Source organism: Oncorhynchus clarkii, chromosome 28 (assembly GCF_045791955.1).
Source record: "Oncorhynchus clarkii lewisi isolate Uvic-CL-2024 chromosome 28, UVic_Ocla_1.0, whole genome shotgun sequence".
NCBI classification, from domain to species: Eukaryota; Metazoa; Chordata; class Actinopteri; order Salmoniformes; family Salmonidae; genus Oncorhynchus; species Oncorhynchus clarkii.
In genome coordinates this window covers 969,958-991,813 of record NC_092174.1, presented here as the reverse complement: position 1 = coordinate 991,813, position 21,856 = coordinate 969,958, and the positions used below count along the sequence as shown (strand labels likewise).

Below are 21,856 nucleotides of genomic sequence, written 5' to 3'. Positions count from 1 at the left end.
ACTAACACGGAAAATAATCACCCACAACTCAAAAGTGAAACCAGGCTACCTAAGTATGGTTCTCAATCAGGGACAACGATATACAGCTGCCTCCGATTGAGAACCATACTAGGCCAAACACAGAAATCCCAAATCATAGAAAAAGCGACATAGACAACCCACCCAACTCACGCCCTGGCCATACTACAACAAAAACATAACAAAAGAACTAAGGTCAGAACGTGACAGTACCCCACCCCCCAAAGGTGCGGACTCCGGCCGCAAAACCTGAACCTATAGGGGAGGGTCTGGGTGGGTGTCTGTCCGCGGTGGCAGCTCTGGCGCGGGACGTGGTCCCCACTCCACCATAGTCTCTCTCCGCCTCTTTAACCGCCTCTGGCAGCTCCTGTCTGACAGGCGCCTCTGATAGCTCCTGACTGACAGGCGGCTCTGGTAGCTCCTGACTGACCGGCGGCTCTGGCAGCTCCTGGTCCCGAATAGACGGGAGATTCCGGCAGCACTGGACGGACGGGAGATTCCGGCAGCACCGGACAGGCGGGAGACTCCGGCAGATCCGGAGTGAAGGGCGATTCCGGCAGCGCCAGAGTAACAGACGGCTCTAGCAGCTCCTGACTGACAGGTGGCTCTGGCAGCTCCTGACTGACAGGCGGCTCTGGCAGCTCCTGTCTGACAGGCGGCTCTGATAGCTCCTGACTGACAGGTGGCTCTGGTAGCTCCTGACTGACCGGCGGCTCTGGCAGCTCCTGTCTGACAGGCGGCTCTGATAGCTCCTGACTGACAGGCGGCTCTGATAGCTCCTGACTGACAGGCGGCTCTGGTAGCTCCTGACTGGCGGGCGGCTCTGGTAGCTCCTGACTGGCGGGCGGCTCTGGCAGCTCCTGACTGGCGGGCGGCTCTGGCAGCTCAGGACAAACGGGCGTCTCTGGCAGCTCAGGACAGACAGGCGGCTATTGCAAATCAGGACAGACGGGCGGCTCGGGCAGCTAAGTACAGACGGGAGACTCTGGCAGCTCAGGACAGACGGAAGACTCTGGCAGCTCAGGACAGACGGAAGACTCTGGCAGCTCAGAACAGACGGGAGACTCTGGCAGCTCAGGACAGATGGGAGACTCTGGCAGCTCAGGACAGATGGGAGACTCTGGCAGCGCTGGGCAGGAGGAAGACTCTGGCAGCACTGCAGAGGCGGGTAGCACCTGTAGGGAGGAGACGGAGAGACAGCCTGGTGCGGGGGGCTGCCAACGGAGGGCTGGTGCGTGGAGGTGGCACCGGATAGACCGGACCGTGAAGGCGCACTGGAGGTCTCGAGCCTGCCAAACCCTACCTGGCTGACCGACCCTCTGTCTATCTCTCTGTCTCTCTGTCTCTCTGTCTCTCTGTCTCTCTGTCTCCTCTATCTCCTCCCATGTTGTCACCTCCTCCAGATAGTGCTACTCCTTACCACGCTGCGTGGTCCTTTGATGGTGGGTGATTCTGTAATGGTCGTTGTATGAAGGAGAGGACCAAAGCGCAGCGTGGTAAGTGTTCTTTGGTTTTTAATAAGAATAATGAACACTGAACAAAACAATAAACAGCAACTTGAAAAAACAAAACCGAAACAGTTCCGTGTTGAACAAAACACTGACACGGAAAATAATCACCCACAACTCAAAAGTGAAACCAGGCTACCTAAGTATGGTTCTCAATCAGGGACAACGATTGACAGCTGCCTCTGATTGAGAACCATACCAGGCCAAACACAGAAATCCCAAAACATAGAAAAAGGAACATAGACAACCTACCCAACTCAAGGTCAGAATGTGACAGTAGCTAACCAACTACATTCAATGTTAGCTAGCTAGCTAACATTAGGCTAACTAGCAATGCAAATACTTCTGAGATAGTAATATTATTATTACACAGATCATACGCGTAAATGTTTGCTTGTGAGCCAGCCAGCTAATGTAAGCAAGCTAGCTAACAATACACTTAAACTTGCAACGAAAACAACTTTCTGACAAAATTAGAAACTTATAACATCTGAAAATGTAGCTAGCTAGACTCTCTTACCTGTATACATGGGTGAACATTTATCCTTCTCTGTCACAGATGCCATGGTTGCCCAAACAGCCTTATGTTTGTTGTCACATTGGCTCCCTCTGCATATTTGCAATCAAAGGGCAGAATTTTCTCCATCGCGTTAGCTATCATACTCTGCTTCCATCGGATAATCCACTGATTTCAAAACTCTCTCCTCCAGAAAGTGTAGAACAACACTTATTATCTTTCAAACAAGCAGTGTTGCTCGGTTTTTGTAGGTAATCCTTTCAAACAAGCAGTGTTTGAAAGGATTAACTACAAAAACCGAGCAGCCCTTTGTTATAGTTCTCGATGGCTAATGTTATATCTTTCAAATATGGCATAGTAGAAAGGACTGTCAACACATACTGAACAGCTCAAGTTATAGACAGAACCATGCTACATGGCAGACCAATCCAAACTCATCTCCCAGCATGTCCAGCTCATCCATTATCTCAGCCAATCATAGCTAGTGGGAAGGTTCCTGGCTTTTTCTGTGGCCAAACCAACTAGGCTCGTAATTTTACAATTTCATTCGTATTTACCGATGGCAAACAAGTTTGTTATTAAGGCACATGAATGTTCATACTCCACAAGGCATTTCAAGGTAAAAACGTATTTTGATAAGTTTCCTGAAATGAGTCACATATGCATAACATGATGCAGCCACCACCATGCTTGAAAATGTGATGTGTTCTGTTGGATTTGCCCCAACACAATGCTTTGTATTCAAGATGTAAAGTTAATTTCTTTGCCACGTTTTTTGCAGTTATACTTTAGTGCCATTTTGCAAACAGGATTCATGTTTTGGATTTATTTTTTCTGTACATGCTTCCTTCTTTTCATTCTGTCATTTAGGTTATTATTGTAGAGTAACTACAATGTTGTTGATCCATCCTCAGTTTTCTCAAATCACAGCCATTAAGCACATTTTTACTCCTGAACTTTTTAAACCTGAGGTTGAATACTTATTGACTGAAGACATTTCAGCTTTTCATTTGCAATGAATTTCAAAAAATGTAATTCCACTTTGACATTATGGATGGGTATTGTGTGTTGGCCAGTGACACAAAATCTAAATTTAAACAACAGTGCAGTTCACGAAGAAGAAAATATTTACCAAATAGACAAATATAAAAAGTATTAATTAAAAGGAACACAATAACAATAACGAGGCTATATACAGGGGCACCGGTACCGAGTCAGTGTGTGAGGGTACAGGCTATTTGAGGTAATCTGTACATGTATGTGGGGGCGAAGTGACTATGCATAGGTAAGAAACAAACCGTGAGTACCCCGATCAGAGTACCCCGGGGTCCATTTAACAATTTTAGAACCTTTAGAGTGTTTTCTATCCAATACTACCATGCATATGCATATCCCAACTTCTGGGTCTGAGTAACAGGCAGTTTACTTTGGGCAACTCAGTCATCCAAACTTCCGAATACTGCCCCCTAGCCTTAAAAAATGTTTTAAAAAATACGCAAAAAAAATAACAAAATAGCACAATTGGAGCAGCCATGTTCTTCGGCACCATCTAGCTTAAATTCTTGCTCCTACTTGAGACGCAGATGTCTCAAGTAGACACCTGGAAATGCAAATGCGCTACGCTAAATGCTAAATGTACTCGTTAAAACTCAAACGTTCATCAAAATGCACATGCAGGGTATTGAATTAAAGCTACACTCGTTGTGAACCTAGCCAACAAGTCAGATTTTTAAAATGCTTTTCGGCGAAAGCATGAGAAGCTATTATCTGATAGCATGCAACACCCCAAAATGCCTGAATGCGACGTAAACAAAGATTTAGCGTAGCCGGCGCTACACAAAACGCAGAAATAAAATATAAAACATTCATTACCTTTGACGAGCTTCTTTCTTGGCACTCCTATATGCCCCATAAACATCACTATTGGGTCTTTTTTTCGTTTAAATCGGTCCATATATACCCAAAATAGCTTTCTATGGAAGCTGTGTAATTCAGAAAAAAACATTGTTTTGCAGCGTCATTTTTTAAAATTAAAAAAGTCGACGATAAACTTTCACAAAACACTTCGAAATACTTTTGTAATCCAACTTTAGGTATTAGTAAACGTTTATAATCTATCAAAATGATTACAGGGCAATGTGTATTCAATAGCTCCTCGTCTTCAAATCAATGGCTGAAAATGTGCACTTCACAACATCCTGGCGGAGACCGGAAGAAATTGAATCCAGTTAGTTGGATTTACCAACAAAAAACTCCCTGGAAAATGACGACAATGGCGACATCGTGTGGAATCTGTAGGAAATGCATGCATAATTAATTTTGTGCCCTTTTAACAACTCATGAAAGTGACGCATGGAAATTATTTTTAGCTTTCAGAGAGCAGTTTTTCTTGCGCTTTTCGATGAAACACACAATCTGTTATAGTCACAGCCGTGATTTAACCAGTTTTAGAAACTTCAGAGTGTTTTCTATCCACACATACTAATCATATGCATATACTATATTCCTGGCATGAGTAGCAGGACGCTGAAAAGTTGCACGATTTTTAACAGAATGTTCGAAAAAGGAGGGGGTAGGATGAAGAGGTTTTTAACTAAGGTGTAATCATTAGTCCAACAGCTGCAAACTATAGTTGATATTGTACAAATTCAGGTTTGTTTTTCCTCGTTTGCATCCATTTGCTTGCGTTTAAAAAAGTTTTTCAACAAAATTGGGCGAATGAATGCACACACACAGTTCACTTTAATAGCAGCCACATACAAACCGCATGATCACTTTGCTCATTAATTCCTTCTGACATGCTCTCCTCCTCTCACCTTTTCCCTTTGCTTGTGGACTTCAGTGCACAACACATCAGCTGTCTGTGACCAGGCAAGAAACTTTCCAAGCCAAATCTTCATATTATAACCTGTGATGACTCCCACCGAAGGAGGGATTCTTGTTCGGGCGGCGCTCGGCGGTCGTCGTCACTGGTCTACTAGCTGCCACTGATCCCCTTTTCCTTTTCTGTTAGTTTTGTCTTATTGGTTTCTTATTTGGGTATTTTCTGTTTCTTATTTGGGCTTTGGTTAGGGCTATTTAAGCCGAGTATGCCCGCCTGTTTTTGTGCTGGCTTCTTCCTCTGTTAGTTTGTGGATGTGCATTTGTATTTTATTTTCTCCGGACTGTTTGGGTCCTGTTTTTGGGCATGTCAGTTTTATGCGCCTAGTGTTTTTGGCGTGGCCGTTTTGTACCGGAATAAATACGATTGTCCTAACCCTCTGCTCTCTGCGCCTGACTCCAAACCCACTACGCCTAGAAGACCTGACAGAAGCCTGCACCATTACATGGAGTCAGCAGGAGCAGCGGCCACTCCTCTTCCATCTATGGAGGAGCGCATCCTCCATCATACGGCCATCCTCCATCGTATCGGGTCAGCGATGGACCAAATGATGGAGAGAATGGGAGCGATGGGAGAAGAGTGGTCTCCCTACCTCACCTCCAGCACCACCTTCGACGACTCAACCCATTCCTCCGGCGGCGTCCGGCCCCAGCGCACTTTGTCTCGTACCCCCGAGGGAGTACGATGGAGAGGCGGCTGGGTGCCAGGGATTTTTGCTCCAGCTCGAGCTATACCTGGCTACAGTTTGGCCGACACCCTTGGGTGAAGAGTGTGTGAGCGTCCTCGTCTCCTGCCTGATGGGCAGAGCCCTGGAGTGGGCCAACGCGGTTAGGAATAGCCCAGACTCTGCAAGGGACCACTACCCAGAGTTCACCTGCCATTTCTGGGCCGTGTTCGACCACCCTACAGAGGGCCGAGCGGCGGGTGAACGGCTGTTCCACCTTAGGCAGGAGACGAGGAGCGCGCAGGACTTCGCACTGGAGTTCTGGACCTTGGCCGCTGAGGTGAGGTGGAATGACAGGACCCTGATGGACCACTACCAGTTTAGCCTCTGGGAGGACACCCGCAGGGAGCTAGCTTGCCGGGACGCCACTCTCTCCCTCGATGAGCTCATAGACATGTCCATCCGACTGGACAATCCGCTAGCTGCCCGTGGGCGTTCAGAAAGGGCCCTGTCAGTTCCACCTCCTGGCCCTCCCGCTCCCATACCTATGGAGTTAGGGGGGGCCGCAGGGAGGGGGTCCGGAGAGGAGGCTCCTCCTGCACCAGCTGTGTTCGGAGAGGACACACTTCCGACCGGTGTTGGAGGAGCTCGTCTGGAAGTCGAGAGGGCAGGCAGAACACTTCTCGGTCACCCCAGGTGAGTCAGCACCAAACTCACCCAGAGTTCCCTGTTGGTCACACGTTTTTATTAACCTCTCTGAGCATGGAACCCGGTAGCGAGACGAAATTCCACAACATACGGTGGTCGCTACATAAATAGTCATATTAAACATTCATGAAAATACAAGTGTCTCACATGTATCGAAAGCCTAGAATCTTGCTAATCCAACTGCGTTGTCAGATTTAAAAAAGGATTTACTGCAAAAGAATACGATGCGATTATCTGAGTGTAGCCCCATAAAAAAAAAAAAATTCAACCAGCACAGGCGTAACATAATCACAAACTGCATTAAAATAAATCGTTTACCTTTGACGATCTTCGTCTGTTTGCAATCCCGATGCTCATTGTTACACAATGAATGATATTTTGTTTGATAAAATCTGTTTTTATAGCCTAACACGAAACATTTTGTGAACCACTTGTGTTGTGAATTCCGTCTCATTCCATTTTCGACGACACATTCCAGGTAAATAACCCACACAGAACGTTTGGTTTCACTGCAATCAACTGGTTTGTTTGTAACACAATCAAACCTGATGGGTCATTTCGCGGGACGTATTGACTGAAAGAAACCGATTTGAAGACAACAAGTCATGACATCATTGTGCACCAATGATTTGCCCGCTGTTTCGTTGATTGACTGTATTTTAACCCAATGACCACTGATCGTCTTGAAATCTAGCTGGGTAGATAGCCAATGAGCTGAGGTAAACGGCAATAGGTCATGTTTATGTGTTGCAAGACCAACCCATGTAGTAAGCTCCGGGGTAAAGAGAGTAATTCGCTATTGAAGTTTCATACCGGAAGGAGCAACACATATTACGCACATCGTTGTTTCGCATATTCAGCTGTTCATATATCAATCATTATGAAGACTAAGTCAGGGAAAGCTAAATCTAAGTCTAGATAAATGGATGTACACACAATTTTAGAATAAATTGATTGGGAATGTGACACAGAGATTGTTGTAGGACGATTCATTTAGCGATTCCCAAGTGGAGGAATATTTTTTTAACGGGAGAGGACATAAGTAAGTTCTTCTTATGCTAATGCCCTTGTTTGAAATTAATAATATAAAATATTATTTTTTATTTTTTATTTATTTTAGAAGCAATATATAAACATGTAATGTCATGAAATGTGAGATGCGTGTGTCTGCCGCCCCACCCCAACCCACACTAAATAGCCTATTTGAGGCTGTTGAGGGGAGGGAAGGCCCACAACATTGTCCAAAGTGAAATGGAGACAGTAGGTACAGCTGGTCTGTTGTAATATAATAAAGACAGTAGATCTAGCTGGTCTGTCATACTATATTCAACCTTATGTTCCCTGTACTCTATATATATCTGTTTTATAATACCTGTTGTTACAGGGCTCATATGTGAAACTATTCTAAGTGAACATTTTCTTTCACAGTGACACTGACTCCGAATGGCAGCCCGCAGGGCCAAGGTCACCATCCCCCACTGAAGCTGGTTCATCCAGCTCCTGACACAAGTGGTGTTCATCTGCCCAAATGTATTTCTGCAGGCATGGATGTGCCTCAGGGCCAAAAGGGCACAGCATGGAGGCGTCGCTGTGTTCTTTGCAAAATTAAGTCCTTCATCACCTGCGCCACATGCTTGGTGACCCTCTGTTTACAGCAGAAAGACTGCTATGGCACCTGGCATCAGCAGCACAATATTGTGTAGAGCTTTGGCAAAGTGGGTGGGGTTATATCCTGCCTGTTTGGCCCTGTCCGGGGGTCTCATCGGATGGGGCCACAGTGTCTCCTGACCCCTCCTGTCTCAGCCTCCAGTATTTATGCTGCAGTAGTTTATGTGTCTGTTAGGGTCAGTTTGTTATATCTGGAGTACTTATTCTGTCTTATCCGGTGTCCTGTGGGAATTTAAGTATGCTCTCTCTAATTCTCTCTTTCTCTCTCTCTGAGGACCTTAGCCCTAGGACCATGCGTCAGGACTACCTGGCACTCCTGGCTGTCCCCAGTTCACCTGACCTTGCTGCTGTTCTAGTTTCAACTGTTCTGCCTGCGGCTATGGAACCCTAAACTGTTCATATTTACTCTTGAGGTGCTGTCCTGTTGCATCCTCTACAACTACTGTGATTATTATTATTATTATTATTATTATTATTTGACCTTGCTGGTCATCTATGAACGTTTGAAAATCTCGGCCATGTTCTGTTATAATCTCCACCCGGCACAGCCAGAAGAGGACTGGACACCCCTCATTGCCTGGTACCTCTCTAGGTTTCTTCCTAGGTTTTGGCCTTTCTTGGGAGTTTTTCATAGCCACCGTGCTTCTACACCTGCATTGCTTGCTGTTTGGGGTTTTAGGCTGGGTTTCTGTACAGCACTTTAAGATATTAGCTGATGTACGAAGGGCTATATAAATACATTTGATTTGATAGAGGACTCAGGGTCTTCCAAATATTGAAAGTGTGTAAATAGTTACCCATGTTATTTTGTAAGTGTATTTATTTTTTTCTTCATATTTTTTTCCCCATATTTTTTGTCCATTTTTTGGGGGGGTGTGTTAGAATACCATTTTGGTATTTTGTATATAGTTATTTGTTTCAAAATGTATACCTTCACCAATTTGGCCACTTGGGTACATTTGGGCTACTTGTGTGGGACACCTGGGTGACTTCATGATAAATGTCATGTAGCACACTCATTTTGGAAGTTGTCATTCTGAAACTTTGCACAAGTACTGTTGCCCTATTATATTTTTCACTGAAATTGTCTCCATCATCCTATCTGAATGTTTGTTTTATCTTGTTCATTTTAAAGATGATGATACAAAAATAAAAAAAATAAGAAAACAATTTGCATTGTATTATCTAAACCAGATCTATTGTGTTATTCTCCTACAATCAATTCACATTTACACAAACTTCAGTGTTTTCTTTCAAATGGTACCAATAATATGCATATCCTTTGTTCTGTGCCTGAGCTACAGGCTGTTAGATTTGGGTATGTCTTCAGGCGGAAATTGAAAAAAGTAGAACACCACTTGTGTCAGCAGCTGGATGAACCAGCTTCAGTGGGGGATGGCGACCTTGGCCCTGCGGGCTGCCATTCGGAGTCAGTGTCACTGTGAAAGAAAATGTTCACTTAGAATAGTTTCACATATGAGCCCTGTAACAACAGATATTATAAACAGAGTAAGTTAATGCAAACGCTGTGTCAGATTTCAAAAAAGCTTTACGGAAAAGCATGGAAAAGCAAACCATGCACGGAAAAGCAAACCATGCAATAATCTGAGTACAGCTTTCAGACAACAAAGCAGCCAAAAAGATATCCGCCATATTGGGGAGTCAACATTTGTCATAAATAGTATCATAAATATTCACTTACCTTTCGGAGGTAAAACATTTTATCATCTGATGAAAAATGCAGGAAATACAGCCATACTGTGTTCTGTTCAATATTGATTAATTTCACCTTATTTGTTGCACCATTGGGGTTGGTGTTACTAGTTAAAATGAGAGGATAAGTTTTTCTACTCTTACTTCTACAATTTGACCAAGCCTAAAGGAGGAAGGCAGTCACAAGTTTAGAACTACTTTAGGGAAGGCCCTAAAAATTGTCAAAGACTCCAGTCACCCTAGTCATAGATGGTTCTTTCTGCTACCGCATGGCAAGCAGTACCGGAGAGCCAAGTCTAGGTCCAAGAGGCTTCTAAACAGCTTCTACCCCCGAAGCCATAAGACGCCTGAGCATCTAATCAAATGGCTACCCAGACTATTTGTATTGTCCCCCCCTCCCCCTCTTTTACACCGCTGCTACTCTCTGTTATTATAATCTATGCATAGTCAATTTAATAACTCTACCTATATGTACATAGTACCTCAACTAACCGGTGCCCACGCACATTGACTCTCCGGACTCTTCTTATCTGTAATTTGCTTAACTGCTTTGTTGGTTAAGGGTTCGTAAGTAAGCATTTCACTGTAAGGTTAAAGTGTTGTAAGGTTCACTGTTGAATATGGCGCATGTGACTAATGCAATTTGATTTGACGTGTGCAACATCACAATGTTAGATAGAAATAGATTTTCCCATGTTATTGCAGATTTGTCAGGACATTGTAACTTAGGAAAGCTCATTCCAAAATAATGATGTGATTTCTGTCCCAGTAGATAGCACTGTGGGGAAGTCTTCAATTTAGACCACAATTATTTGAATTAGGTGTTAGTGAAGGGCTGGAACAAAAAACTGTAAAGTTCAGAGTATAAAAAATACCTGTGGATATCATGAGTAAATGTGCCCTCATGTACTGAATAAGATTATGAATGTTGAAGCTTAAAACCATTTAAAAAATATATTGTTTCTTCCCTAATGTCAGTCGCTCCTAAGGCCCTGGCTCCTACACCTGCATACTGTTTGAGTTTCACTGATCAAACTTTAGCTCGTTTGCTCTCCACCTGCATTGTGTATGCTGATAAAAGTGTGCAATCCACCACTCTGTAGGTGATAAGGGTTATGTGAGGGGGAATGACAGAGATACGTTTAGAAACAGGAAACAAAGTTGGCACCTGGGCTTTGTTCTTTGTGTACCCAAGATGCCAGTTGTGCCTTATCGCCAAGATAGATGAGTGATTTCCTGCCCTCTCCTAGCATTGGTCTATGCAGGGACTGGCACCGGAACAATAGTTGTTGAGGACAGAAATGCCTTGTATGGGCAGTAATTGTCTTAATGCTGTGTATGGTTATTGTGGTGTGATGTACTGTGTGTGTGTGTGTGTGTGTGTGTGTGTGTGTGTGTGTGTGTGTGTGTGTGTGTGTGTGTGTGTGTGTGTGTGTGTGTGTGTGTGTGTGTGTGTGTGTCCAACCCATAAACACAGCAAGTTAATGGGTTGGATGCAGATGTTTTTCTTGATAGTATATGGATGATATTACCAGGCTTGATATTACCCGATATGTGATATCTGGGTGAGATTGGAGCAAGTGGAGAGGGCAGGAGGGAGTTTACACCCATGGCTATACACGTAAAAAGCGGGATGATGCTGTTGGCCACCCGAAGTGCTTTTACTGATTGGAATGATAAATTACACTTTGGTTTTAAAATCTATTATATTAAATTTTTCTGAAATCAAATAAGAAATTTGACATATCAATGTGATTTTTTGAATTGAATGAAAGCTCTCATCTCCACTCTGTAATCCACTTTGTGTCCCAAATGACACCCTATTCCATACCTTAAGGGAACATTTTGGCATTTCGTGTATGATTAGTGAAAAAGTCCATATTGCAAATGTACGGTCCCTTACTAGACGTCCGAAATCGTTTGTAAAATTCGCGGTCGGCGTCGGGCCGTGCGGTAGGGCCGGACCTACCGGGAAGTCATCAAATGAACTTTGTCGGACATTCGGTTTCCGTTTTATAAAATAAACAAGTTTTGGACCATTTTTCCGCTATCCCGGAAATTCCCACAAGAGGGCATACGGAATCATATGGCAATTTGGCAAAACATCATGAATCACGACGGGGCCTTATCTCGAAAACGGAAAATATTTCGAAGCCGAAACTTGGTGAGCGTAGGTTTGGCATAATGGGAATGTAACTATGTGTTTTACCTTTTTATTATGTTTTAAACCGAAGGCGCTGTGAATTATGGGCCTGCTCTGACATATGTGATAGTTGGCTTCTAAATGAGTAGGAAAAAGTGGGTTTGGTGTCAATTGATATCCGTTTGGTGTCATAATGACATCTAATTGACTGATGGACACTGACTTGCTAGTTGACTTTTGTGCATTTGCAATATGTTTAAACGGAGAGGGACCATCACCAAAATGTAATTCTGAAATCAACACAAAAAATGGCATCACCATAGTCTCCAGACTGTGCCGAGTTCAACGAGACACCCCGCTTGAACGTAGCTCGTTCTGAGTGCAGGGCACTTGAAAAAAAGAAGGCCCAAAATGAAGCCTGCCAAACAAAGTCATTTGATTTTGGGTGGCAGTGAGAGAACCGTTAGGGTGAGAAGCACAATTCGACCTCAGGTACGTTCCTGAGGTCCTCCCGATCCGTGCAAGCCTAACCTTGACCGTGTGGCATTAACCTTTCACAGTAAAAAGAAGGTGTTTACTTGAAACAGCTTGCTTTGACTTCTCTGCCCATAGGAATACATTGCCTGCACCTCTAAATTCAACCTGAAGCCTATGTGGGTTATGAATGCCTTATGAACCTGTCTTCTATGACAGTCCATCAGACCACTATGAGGTCTACCTGTGTCGAATCTAAGCTTCCTGGAGCAACCGGAAGTGGTTAAAATCACCCTAAAAGTGTATACCCATACCCTGCCTGCAGTTTGATATACATAGTGCATTCAACCCTGTGTAGATCAGTCAATTCTTAACATAAAGACTTAAAACTCAGGATTCTGTAAGTGGCTATGTCAATCAAGATATGTGCCAACCGGAAGTGCCATAATTGGTGTCTCAGGGGCTGTTTCGAGGGGTTAAAAAAGTCTGATCTCTCCAAAATGTCATATGTGTGACTAGGTAACCCTTCTGAACTGTAAATCAGTCATTTCTCCCAACAGATGTCAAAGAAAAGCTCCCTCACACACACACAGGAAGGATGGAGTGATAAAGTGCGGTGCTTAAAGACACAGAGAGCAGGAAATGGCATTACCATAATCCCTAGGCCGTGCCGAGTTCAACGAGATATCCCGCTTGACCGTAGCTCGCTCGGTCTAGGCGCAGCGACCATTAGAATAGTAGGCCCAAAATGAAGCCTGCCCCACAACGTCATTTGATTTTGGGTGAGAGTGAGAGAACCGTTAGGGTGAGAAGAAAAATTCCACCACAGGAATGTTCCTAAGGTCCTCTCGATCCGTGCAAGCCTAACCTTGACCGTGTGGCATTAACCCTTAATAGTTTAAAGAAGGTGTTTACATCAAACAGTTTGCATTGACTTCTCTCCCCATAGGAATACATTGCCTGCACCCCTAATTTCAACCTGAAGTCTATATGGGTTATGAATGCCGTATGAACCTGTCTTCGGTACCAGTCCATCAGGCCACTATGAGGTCTACCTGTGTTGATTCTAAGCTTCCTGGACCAACCGGAAGTGGTTAAAATCAGTGTTTACCCATACCCTGCCTGCAGTTTGACAGACATAGTGCATTCAACCCTGTGTAAATCAGTCAGTTCTAAACGTAAGGACTTAAAACTCAGGATTCTGTAACAACATACCCCAATGAGGATATGTGTTGATTTATAGCTTCCTGTGCCAACCGGAAGTGCCATAATTGGTGTCTCAGGGGCTGTTTCGAAGGGTTAAAAAAGTCAGATCTGTCCAAAACTTAATATATGTGATTAGGCAACCCCCATGAACTGTAAATCAGTCATTTTTCCCAAAAAAATTCAAAGGAAAAAAAAATCACACTAAAACACAACTTGGAAGGAGGGACGTATTGGGGTGCGTAGAGACAGACAGTGGCTGCAATAGTTAGCTTTGTTCGAGTTAAAAATAACCGTCAGACCTAGAGTTCCGAAACTTTGGAAACCTGTTCTAGACCTCCGGTCGATGATGCGTGGTGAGTTACGTGGCTCTAGACGGTTCTCGGACCGAGAAACAGCCTCGTACATTTGCAATACCTTCAATTCATTTTGACCATCACGAAAATGAAGACGTTTAGAAAAGTCTCAGAGACGCAAGGCTAGGTGCATTGAAACCGGCTCGGCCCATAGAGACGGACCCCAACGTTTCTGTCCGATAGCTCGTTCAAGGACCCCATAGCAAGTCATGGAAAATAGTGGATTTTCAGCACCAATTAGGGTTTTTCTCGGACACCAAATGACCTATCGAGCCGAAACTTGGGATTCGGGGTCGCCTCAGCTAGGCCAACACATAACATAAGAAATGGACCCGCAGCTAGAACGTAACTACGTGTTTTATGTTTTTTTTTATGGTTTGAACCGAAGGAGTTGTGAATTTTGGGCCAGCTCTGAAGTATGTAATAGTTGGCTACTAAACGAGTTGGAAAAAGTGGGTTTGGTGTCAGTTTGTATCAGTTTGGTGTCAGAATGATATCTAATTGACTGATGGACTCTTGTCCACTTGACTCTTGTACATTTGCAATATGTTTAAACAGTGAGGTACCATCACCAAAAGTGACATTCTGAAATCTACCCAAACGAGCGATTGAGATGAACCAGAATCACTGCAAAGCCATCCCGAGTTCATCGGGCCAGTCAATTTCACATTCCTGCAGGATTTTTATAGCATGACAAATTCGTGATGGTATATGCCCATTGAAACATATTGCAAATGCACGTGCATTTGCAATATGATTCTAAAGTGAAAAAACATCACCAAATGGACATGATGAAATCAACACAACGAGTGATGGAAATGAACAACTATCACTGCCCGGCCATCCCGAGTTCATCAGTACAGTCAATTTTGGCCCCAAAAAAATTGACTTTTGACTTTGACTTTTGACTTCCTATGAAATCATATTGCAAATGGACAAATCATATTCCTTATGCACAAGTAAAAAAAAAAAATTCAGATAATAACATTTTATAAAAGTATATTCATACACTTCTTACACATGGTTAATTGTCTTAAAATTGAAACAATTTCGAAAAACAGTCCAGAAAGCACTTTTTTTAGTTTTTAAAGTTTAAAAAAAAAATCACATTTTCGACTTTTGACTTCCTATTAAATCATATTGCAAATGGACAAAACATATGCCTTATGCACAAGTTAAAAAAAATAAAAAAATGATGACAATAAAATACGAATAAAGTATGTTACATACAGTTCTTATACGTGTGTAATTGACACAAAATTCGAAAGAATTTTGAAAAACGGTCCAGAAAGCACTTTTTTAAGGGTGTGTGAAGTTTTTTACCAAATTTTGACATTTTTGACTTTTGACTTTTGACTTCCTATGAAATCATATTGCAAATGGACAAAACATATGCCTTATGCGCATGTAATTTAAAAAAAAAAAAATATGATAACAAAATTGGACAAAAGTATATTCATACAGTTCTTACACATGTGTAATTGACAAAAAAATCGAAAGAATTTCGAAAAACGGCCCAGAAAGCACTTTAAGGGGTGATAAGTTTTTGAAAAAAAAATCATTTTTTCAAAATTTTGCTTTTGGATGTTGACTTGGGTTGCATTTCCAATATGAAAAACCCCGGTGGAGCGCACTCGCCCCCTGTTGGATTTTTGAAGTGTTACAATTGGCAATTGCCATATGGCATTTGCCATATACTTTGCACGAATCAACGCCGCTTTGGGTGGTATTGGACATTGTGTATATGGTTTGTCCAATGCCAATATCTTGCCATTCATTTTTGTCCAATTCAGGGGGGTATTCCCTTACATATATAGTGCTCTACTTTTAAACCAGAGTCTAACACCCTTTCGGTTCCCCTTTAGCTGGATAGGCACAATCCCTGTTTGCTTCCTGTGTTTCCAGAAAAGTGGGCCGTGTTTGATTCCCCCAGCTGTTGTCGTTGCCAAGTGGAACCTGGAGGGTTATACCAATCTGTCTGCCCGGAGGAAACCAGAATCTAGGACAGAGAGATGAGCCAAGCAGCTGGAGCAAACAGCCAGCCAGAGGGCACGTCATGATTCTCTAGTCATGATACTTTCCTTGTCTCATTTTCTTTATTCTCACTGAATCTAGAAGAACAGGACAGGTGAAAGTAGGCCCCTTCTTTTTGCTCTAACCCATCAACTGTATTGCTTACCTTGTGTTTCAATTGTGCTTGGCTGGAGAAGCTTGCTCCAAAACATAGCAGCTTCAACTTAATTTTTTTTTTTGCAAAAGGTACATATATACATATTTTGCCCTGTATACCAGCAACAATGTGTGAAAACCTTGTGAAGACTTACAGAAAATGTTTGACCTCTGTCATTGCCAACAAAAGGGTATATAACAAAGTATTGAGATAAACTTTTGTTATTGACCAAATACTTATTTTCCACCATAATTTGCAAATAAATTCATTAAAAATCCTACAATGTGATTTTCTGGAGAAAAAAATCTCATTTTGTGTGTCATAGTTGAAGTGTTCCTATGATGAAAATTACAGACCTCTCTCATCTTTTTAAGTGGGAGAACTTGCACAATTGGTGGCTGACTAAATACTTTTTTTGCCCCACTGAGTAGAGTAAACAGAGTAGCAGCAGCGTAAAAAGAGGGGTTGGGGAGGCACACAATGCAAATAGTCCAGGTAGCCATTTGATTACCTGTTCAGGAGTCTTATGGCTTGGGGGTAGTGTTGTGGTTGTGGTCAGAAGTTGTGTGCTTGTGATCAGACATTGTGTGGTTGTGATCAGTTGAAGTTTAGCTGTTGTCACCATATGGTTGTCACCATATGTGGTAGGCTGTTGTGTGGTTCTTGTCAGAATATGTTGTTAATATTTGTGGTGTTGTGGTCAATAGTTGTGTGGTCAAAGTAACTAGATGGGGTCAGCAGTTGTATGGTTATTGTCTAGCTGTATGGTCAGCAGTTAAGAGGTCAGCAGTTGAGAGGTCAGTAGTTGTGTGGTCAGACGTTGTGTAGTTGTGGACAGTTGTTTTCTGGTTTGGGTCAATGATTGTGTGGTTGTGCTCAGTAGTTGTGTGGTTGTTGTCACCAGATGTGGTCAGCAGTTGTGTGGTTGTTGTCAGACAATGTGTGTTTTTTGTCGGTAGTTGTTGTCAGTTGTTGTGGTGTTGTAGTCTATCATTGGGTGGTTGTGGCAACTAGGTGTGGTCATCAGTTGTGTGGATATTGTCTAGCTGTGTGGTTGTGGTTAGTTGTTGTGAGGTGGTCAGTTGTTGGGGTCAGTAGTTGTGGTCAGAATTTGTGTGGTTGTGGTTAGTAGTTGTGTTGCTGTAGTCAGACATTGTGTAGTGGTGGTCAATAGTTGTGTGGTTGTGGTCAATTGTTGTGTGACTTTTGGTCAGTTGTTTTGGTCAGTAGTTGTGGTCACTAGTTGTGTGGTTACGGTCTAGTTGTGAGGTTGCTATCAGTATTTGTGTGGTTAGTAGTTCTATGGTTGTAGTCAGTAGGTGTGTGTCCACAAACTTTTTGACCACAAATACACAACTACTGACACAACCACACACAATCTGACCACACAACTACTGATGACAACTATGGACGACAACTACTGACCACAAGCACCCAACTTTTGACCACATAAGTACTGACCACAAACTACAGACCATAACCACACAACTACTTCTTATTATTATTTTGCACGCTAATCCTCTTGCACCATTTAAACTAGAAATGCCATTCAAACTTTATAATGTGTAAACTGATCTGGATTAGAATGCTTGAAAAAAAAGTGGATAGTATTTGTACTTTTTGTACTACAGCAATTTGTACATGAGCTCCAAATGAATTTCAATGTCAATAACGTGCCATAGACTTACTTGGGAGAAATATCTAAATGTATCTTCTTTGGGATGGGTGTCCCTTCCACAGGATGGTTGAGCTAACGTATGCTAATGCGATTAGCATGAGGTTGTAAGTAACACGAACATAGACATATGTGATATTGGCAGAAAGCTTAAATTCTTGTTAATCTAACTGCGCTGTCCAATTTACAGTAGCTATTACTGTGAAATAATATCATGCTATTGTTTGAGGAGAGTGCACAATTTTGAACATGAAAAGATTTTAATAAACAAATTAGGCACATTGACTGGCACATTGTGTCACGCCCTGACCTGAGAGAGCCTTTTTATGTCTTTATTTTGGTTTGGTCAGGGTGTGATTTGGGTGGGTCATTCTATGTTCTGTTTTCTATGTTTTGTTATTTCTATGTTTTGGCCGGGTATGGTTCTCAATTAGGGACAGCTGTCTATCGTTGTCTCTGATTGGGAATCATACTTAGGCAGCCTTTTCCCTGTTGTGTTTGTGGGAAGTTGACTTTGTTAGAAGCATTATAGCCTATGTTAAGCTTCAAGGTTGTGTCTTTGTTTTGTTGGCGATATTTACTGAAATAAACAAAAATGTATGCTCACCACGCTGCGCTCTGGTCCACTTCTTACGACGCCCGTGACACGTTGATGCAGTCTTGATACAAAATTTTGAACAGAAATGCAATTGTTCATTGGATCAGTCTAACACTTTGCACAGACACTAATGCCATGACACCATGGCCAAAGGATTAATACATTATGGCCTTTCTCTTGCATTTCAAAGATGATGGTACAAAAAAATACAAAAGAATGGTTGTTTTTTTTCTTTGTATTTTCTTTACCAGATCTATTGTGTTATTCTACTACATTCCTTTCATATTTCTATAAACTTCAATGTGTTTACTTTCAAATGGTAGCAAGAATATGCATATCCTTGCTTTAGTGCTTGAGATACAGGCAGTTAGATTTGGGTATGTCATTTTAGGTGAATTTATTTTTTTTTAAAGGGGGGGGGGCTAATCCTTCAAAGGATTATCTCTTCTTACCAAATTTAAGATACAATCTTTTTAAATTGGGTCATTGTGAACCTCTCAATGTTAGTTTGGCTGTCAGGACTTCCACCGAAGTCGGCTCCTCTCCTTGTTCGGGCGGCGTTCGGTGGTCAATGTCACCGGCCTTCTAGCCATCGCCGCTCCACTTTTTATTGTTCCATGTGTTTTGTCTTGTTTCCCTACACACCTGGTTTACATTCCCTAATCACACTACATATATAATCCCTCTGTTCCCCCCATGTCTTTGTGTGGAATTGCTTTGTGATGCGCCAGGCTGGTTTTTCTCCGGGTACCATGTTAAACCCATAGTATGTTTAATTGTTAAACATTTTGCATCTTTGTGACGTTGTTGCGCTTTTCACTTCTGCCTTTGGCTGGAGGTTTGTTTGACGCAGTTGTGTCCATCTGTTGTTTGCTTCTGCCAAATAAAGTGTGTGCCTGATCACAACTCTCTGCTCTCCTGCACCTGATTTCTACACCAGTAGCACAAAACCTGACATTGGCGCTGATAGCTTACATTTTGTAGGAGATGAATTTACATATTTCCCCCAAGTAAGTGTCACGACTTCCGCCGAAGTTGGCTCCCCTGCCTGTTCGGGCGGTTCTCGGCGGTCGTCGTCACCGTTCTACTAGCCACTACCGATCCCTTTTTCGTTTGTCTGTTGGTTTTGTCTTATTAGTTTCACCTGTGTGTATTTTAGTTTAATTAGCGTCCTTATATATAGTAGGTTGTCCCGCCCTTGTTTTGTGCGGGATTGTTTTTGTTATCCTGTAATATGGTGGTTTTTCGTGTGTTTTATTCTCTTGACTATTTTGGTCCTGTGTTAGGGCTGGGTATTTTATTCTCCCTGTGTGTTGGCGTGACCCTCGTTTGTGCGCCGGAGAATGAACTGACAAGTAACTGAAACCTGCTCTCTGCGCCTGATTCCACCCACCTTAGTAATTCGTGACAGTAAGTCTAAGCACGTTATTGCCATTGAAATGCATTGGGAGCTCATGTAAATATTGTTGTAGTACAAAAAGTACAAATGCTATCAAAAAATGCAAGCAACCTAATCCAGATCAGTCTACACATTATAAAGTTTGAATGGCATTTCTAGTTTAAATGGTGCAAGAGGATTAGAGTGCAAAATAATATGAAGTAGTTGTGTGGTTATGGTCTGTAGATTGTGGTCAGCAGTTTTTTTCAGTGGTTGTGGTCAAAAATTATGAGGTTCTGGTCAGAAGTTGTTTGGTTGTGGTCAGTAGTTGTGGTCAGTTGTTGTGGTCAGTAGTTGAGGTCAGTAGTTGTTTGGTTGTGGTCAGTAATTGTGTTCAGTCATTGTGGTCAGTATTTGTGTAGTTGTGTTCTGTAGATGTATGGTTCAGTAGTGTGGTCAATATTTGTGTCATTATGGTCAGTGTTGGTGGTCAGTAGTTGAGGTCATTCGTTTTGTGGTTGTGGTTAATAGTTGTGGTCAGGAGTTGTGGTCAGTTGTTGTGTGGTTGTGGTCAGTTGTTGTGTGGTTGTTTTCAGAAGTTCTGTGGTTGTGGTCAGTAGATGTGTGGTTGGAATCTTTTGTTTGTGTTCAGTAGTTTTGGGATTGTGGTCTGTAGTTGTGTGGTTCAGTTATGTGGTCAATATTTGTGTGGCTATGGTCAGTAATTATCGTCACTCTCTTCACTCTCGTCTAAATTGTTGCCCTCTGCTCTGTGAGTATCTGTATGGCTGTTACGGCTGTCGTCGGAATGAGCCTAAGGTGCAGGGTGGTAGGCGTAAATTTTGAATTTATTAAATGAACATAAAAAAAACAAGAAAGATAAACGACACATAAAGTATAGTAGCGCTAAACCAGCAACTAACAAAACCAAGATCCCACAACAGAAAGTGGGAAAAATGGATGCCTAAATATGATCCCCAATCAGAGACAATGATAGACTGCTGCCTCTGATTGGGAACCATAGTCAGCCAAAAACAAAGAAATAAACAAAATAAAATGCCCACCCAAATCACACCCTGACCTAACCAAAGGCGCAGTCTCCCGGCCGCAAACCTGAACCTATAGGGGAGGGTCCCGGTGGGCATCTACCCTCGGTGGCGGCTTCTGTGGAACCGGACCATGGATCGTGAAACGTTGCCGGAGGACCCGGACCATGGATCGTCGCCGGAGGCTCTGAACTGGGAACCACCACTGGAGGCTCCGGACTGCAGATCGTCACCGGAGGCTCCAGACTGGAAACCTTCGCTGGAGGATCTGGACTGCGGACCGTCGCTGGAGGCTGAGAACTTTGGACCGTCGCTGGAGGCTCCGGACTGCGGACCGTCGCTGGAGACCCGAACTGCGGACCGTCGCTGGAGGCTACGGACTGGGTACCGTCGCTGGAGGCTCCGTGCCCTGGATCTTCACTGCAGGCTCCGGGCCATGGATCATTACTCTTGGCTTCGTGCCATCGATCAACACTACAGGCTCCGGGCTATGGATCCTCACTGGATGCTTCGTGCCATGGATCATCATTAGAGGCTTCGTACGTGGAGCCGGAACAGGTCTCCCCGGACTGAGGAGACGTACTGGAGGCCTGGTGCGTGGAGCTGCCACAGGGCTTACCAGGCTGGGGAGACATACTGGAGTCCTGGTACGTGGAACCGGAACAGGTCTCACCGGAGTAGGGAGAAGCACTGGAAGCCTGTCCGTGGAACAGGCACCGGATACACTGGGCGGTGGAGGCGCTCTAGAGGTCTCTAGAGCTGGCACAACCCGTCCTGGCTGGATTCCCACTTCCGCCCAGCAATTGCAGGGCGCTGGCACCGAGCGCATTGGCCTGTGAATGCTCACTGGAGACACTGTGCACATCTTCTGTTACGGCTGTCGTCGGAATGAGACCAAGGTGCAGCGGGGTAGGCGTACATTTTGAATTTATTAAATGAACACCAAAAAAAACAAGAAAGATAAACGACACGTAAAGTATAGTAGCGCTAAACCAGCAACTAACAAAACCAAGATCCTACAACAGAACGTGGGAAAAAGGGATGCCTAAATAGGATCCCCAATCAGAGACAACGATAGACAGCTGCCTCTGATTGGGAACCATACTCGGCCAAAAACAAAGAAATAGACAACATAG

General features: G+C 43.2%; 1 protein-coding gene across 1 annotated transcript; it reads right to left on the bottom strand.

Moving 5' to 3' along the window:
* Positions 1-365: 365 nt before the first annotated feature.
* Positions 366-2,092, bottom strand: LOC139387534 (uncharacterized). The gene is made up of 3 exons (XM_071133829.1): positions 2,047-2,092; positions 1,138-1,193; positions 366-947 (listed from the first exon to the last, which is right to left on the bottom strand). Exons 1-3 carry the CDS (start codon positions 2,090-2,092, stop codon positions 366-368), a joined length of 684 nt encoding a protein of 227 aa, XP_070989930.1.
* Positions 2,093-21,856: the final 19,764 nt, after the last annotated feature.

Bases quoted from the DNA above. Each gene is read 5' to 3' on its own strand.
- LOC139387534 (XM_071133829.1), bottom strand. From the start codon at position 2,092: ATGGCATCTGTGACAGAGAAGGATAAATGTTCACCCATGTATACAG. The intron at 1,194-2,046 runs GTAAGAGAGTCT...TCCTCCCTACAG, and splicing joins ATGTTCACCCATGTATACAG to GTGCTACCCGCCTCTGCAGT. The intron at 948-1,137 runs GTCTCCCATCTG...GATTTGCAATAG, and splicing joins TCCTGCCCAGCGCTGCCAGA to CCGCCTGTCTGTCCTGAGCT.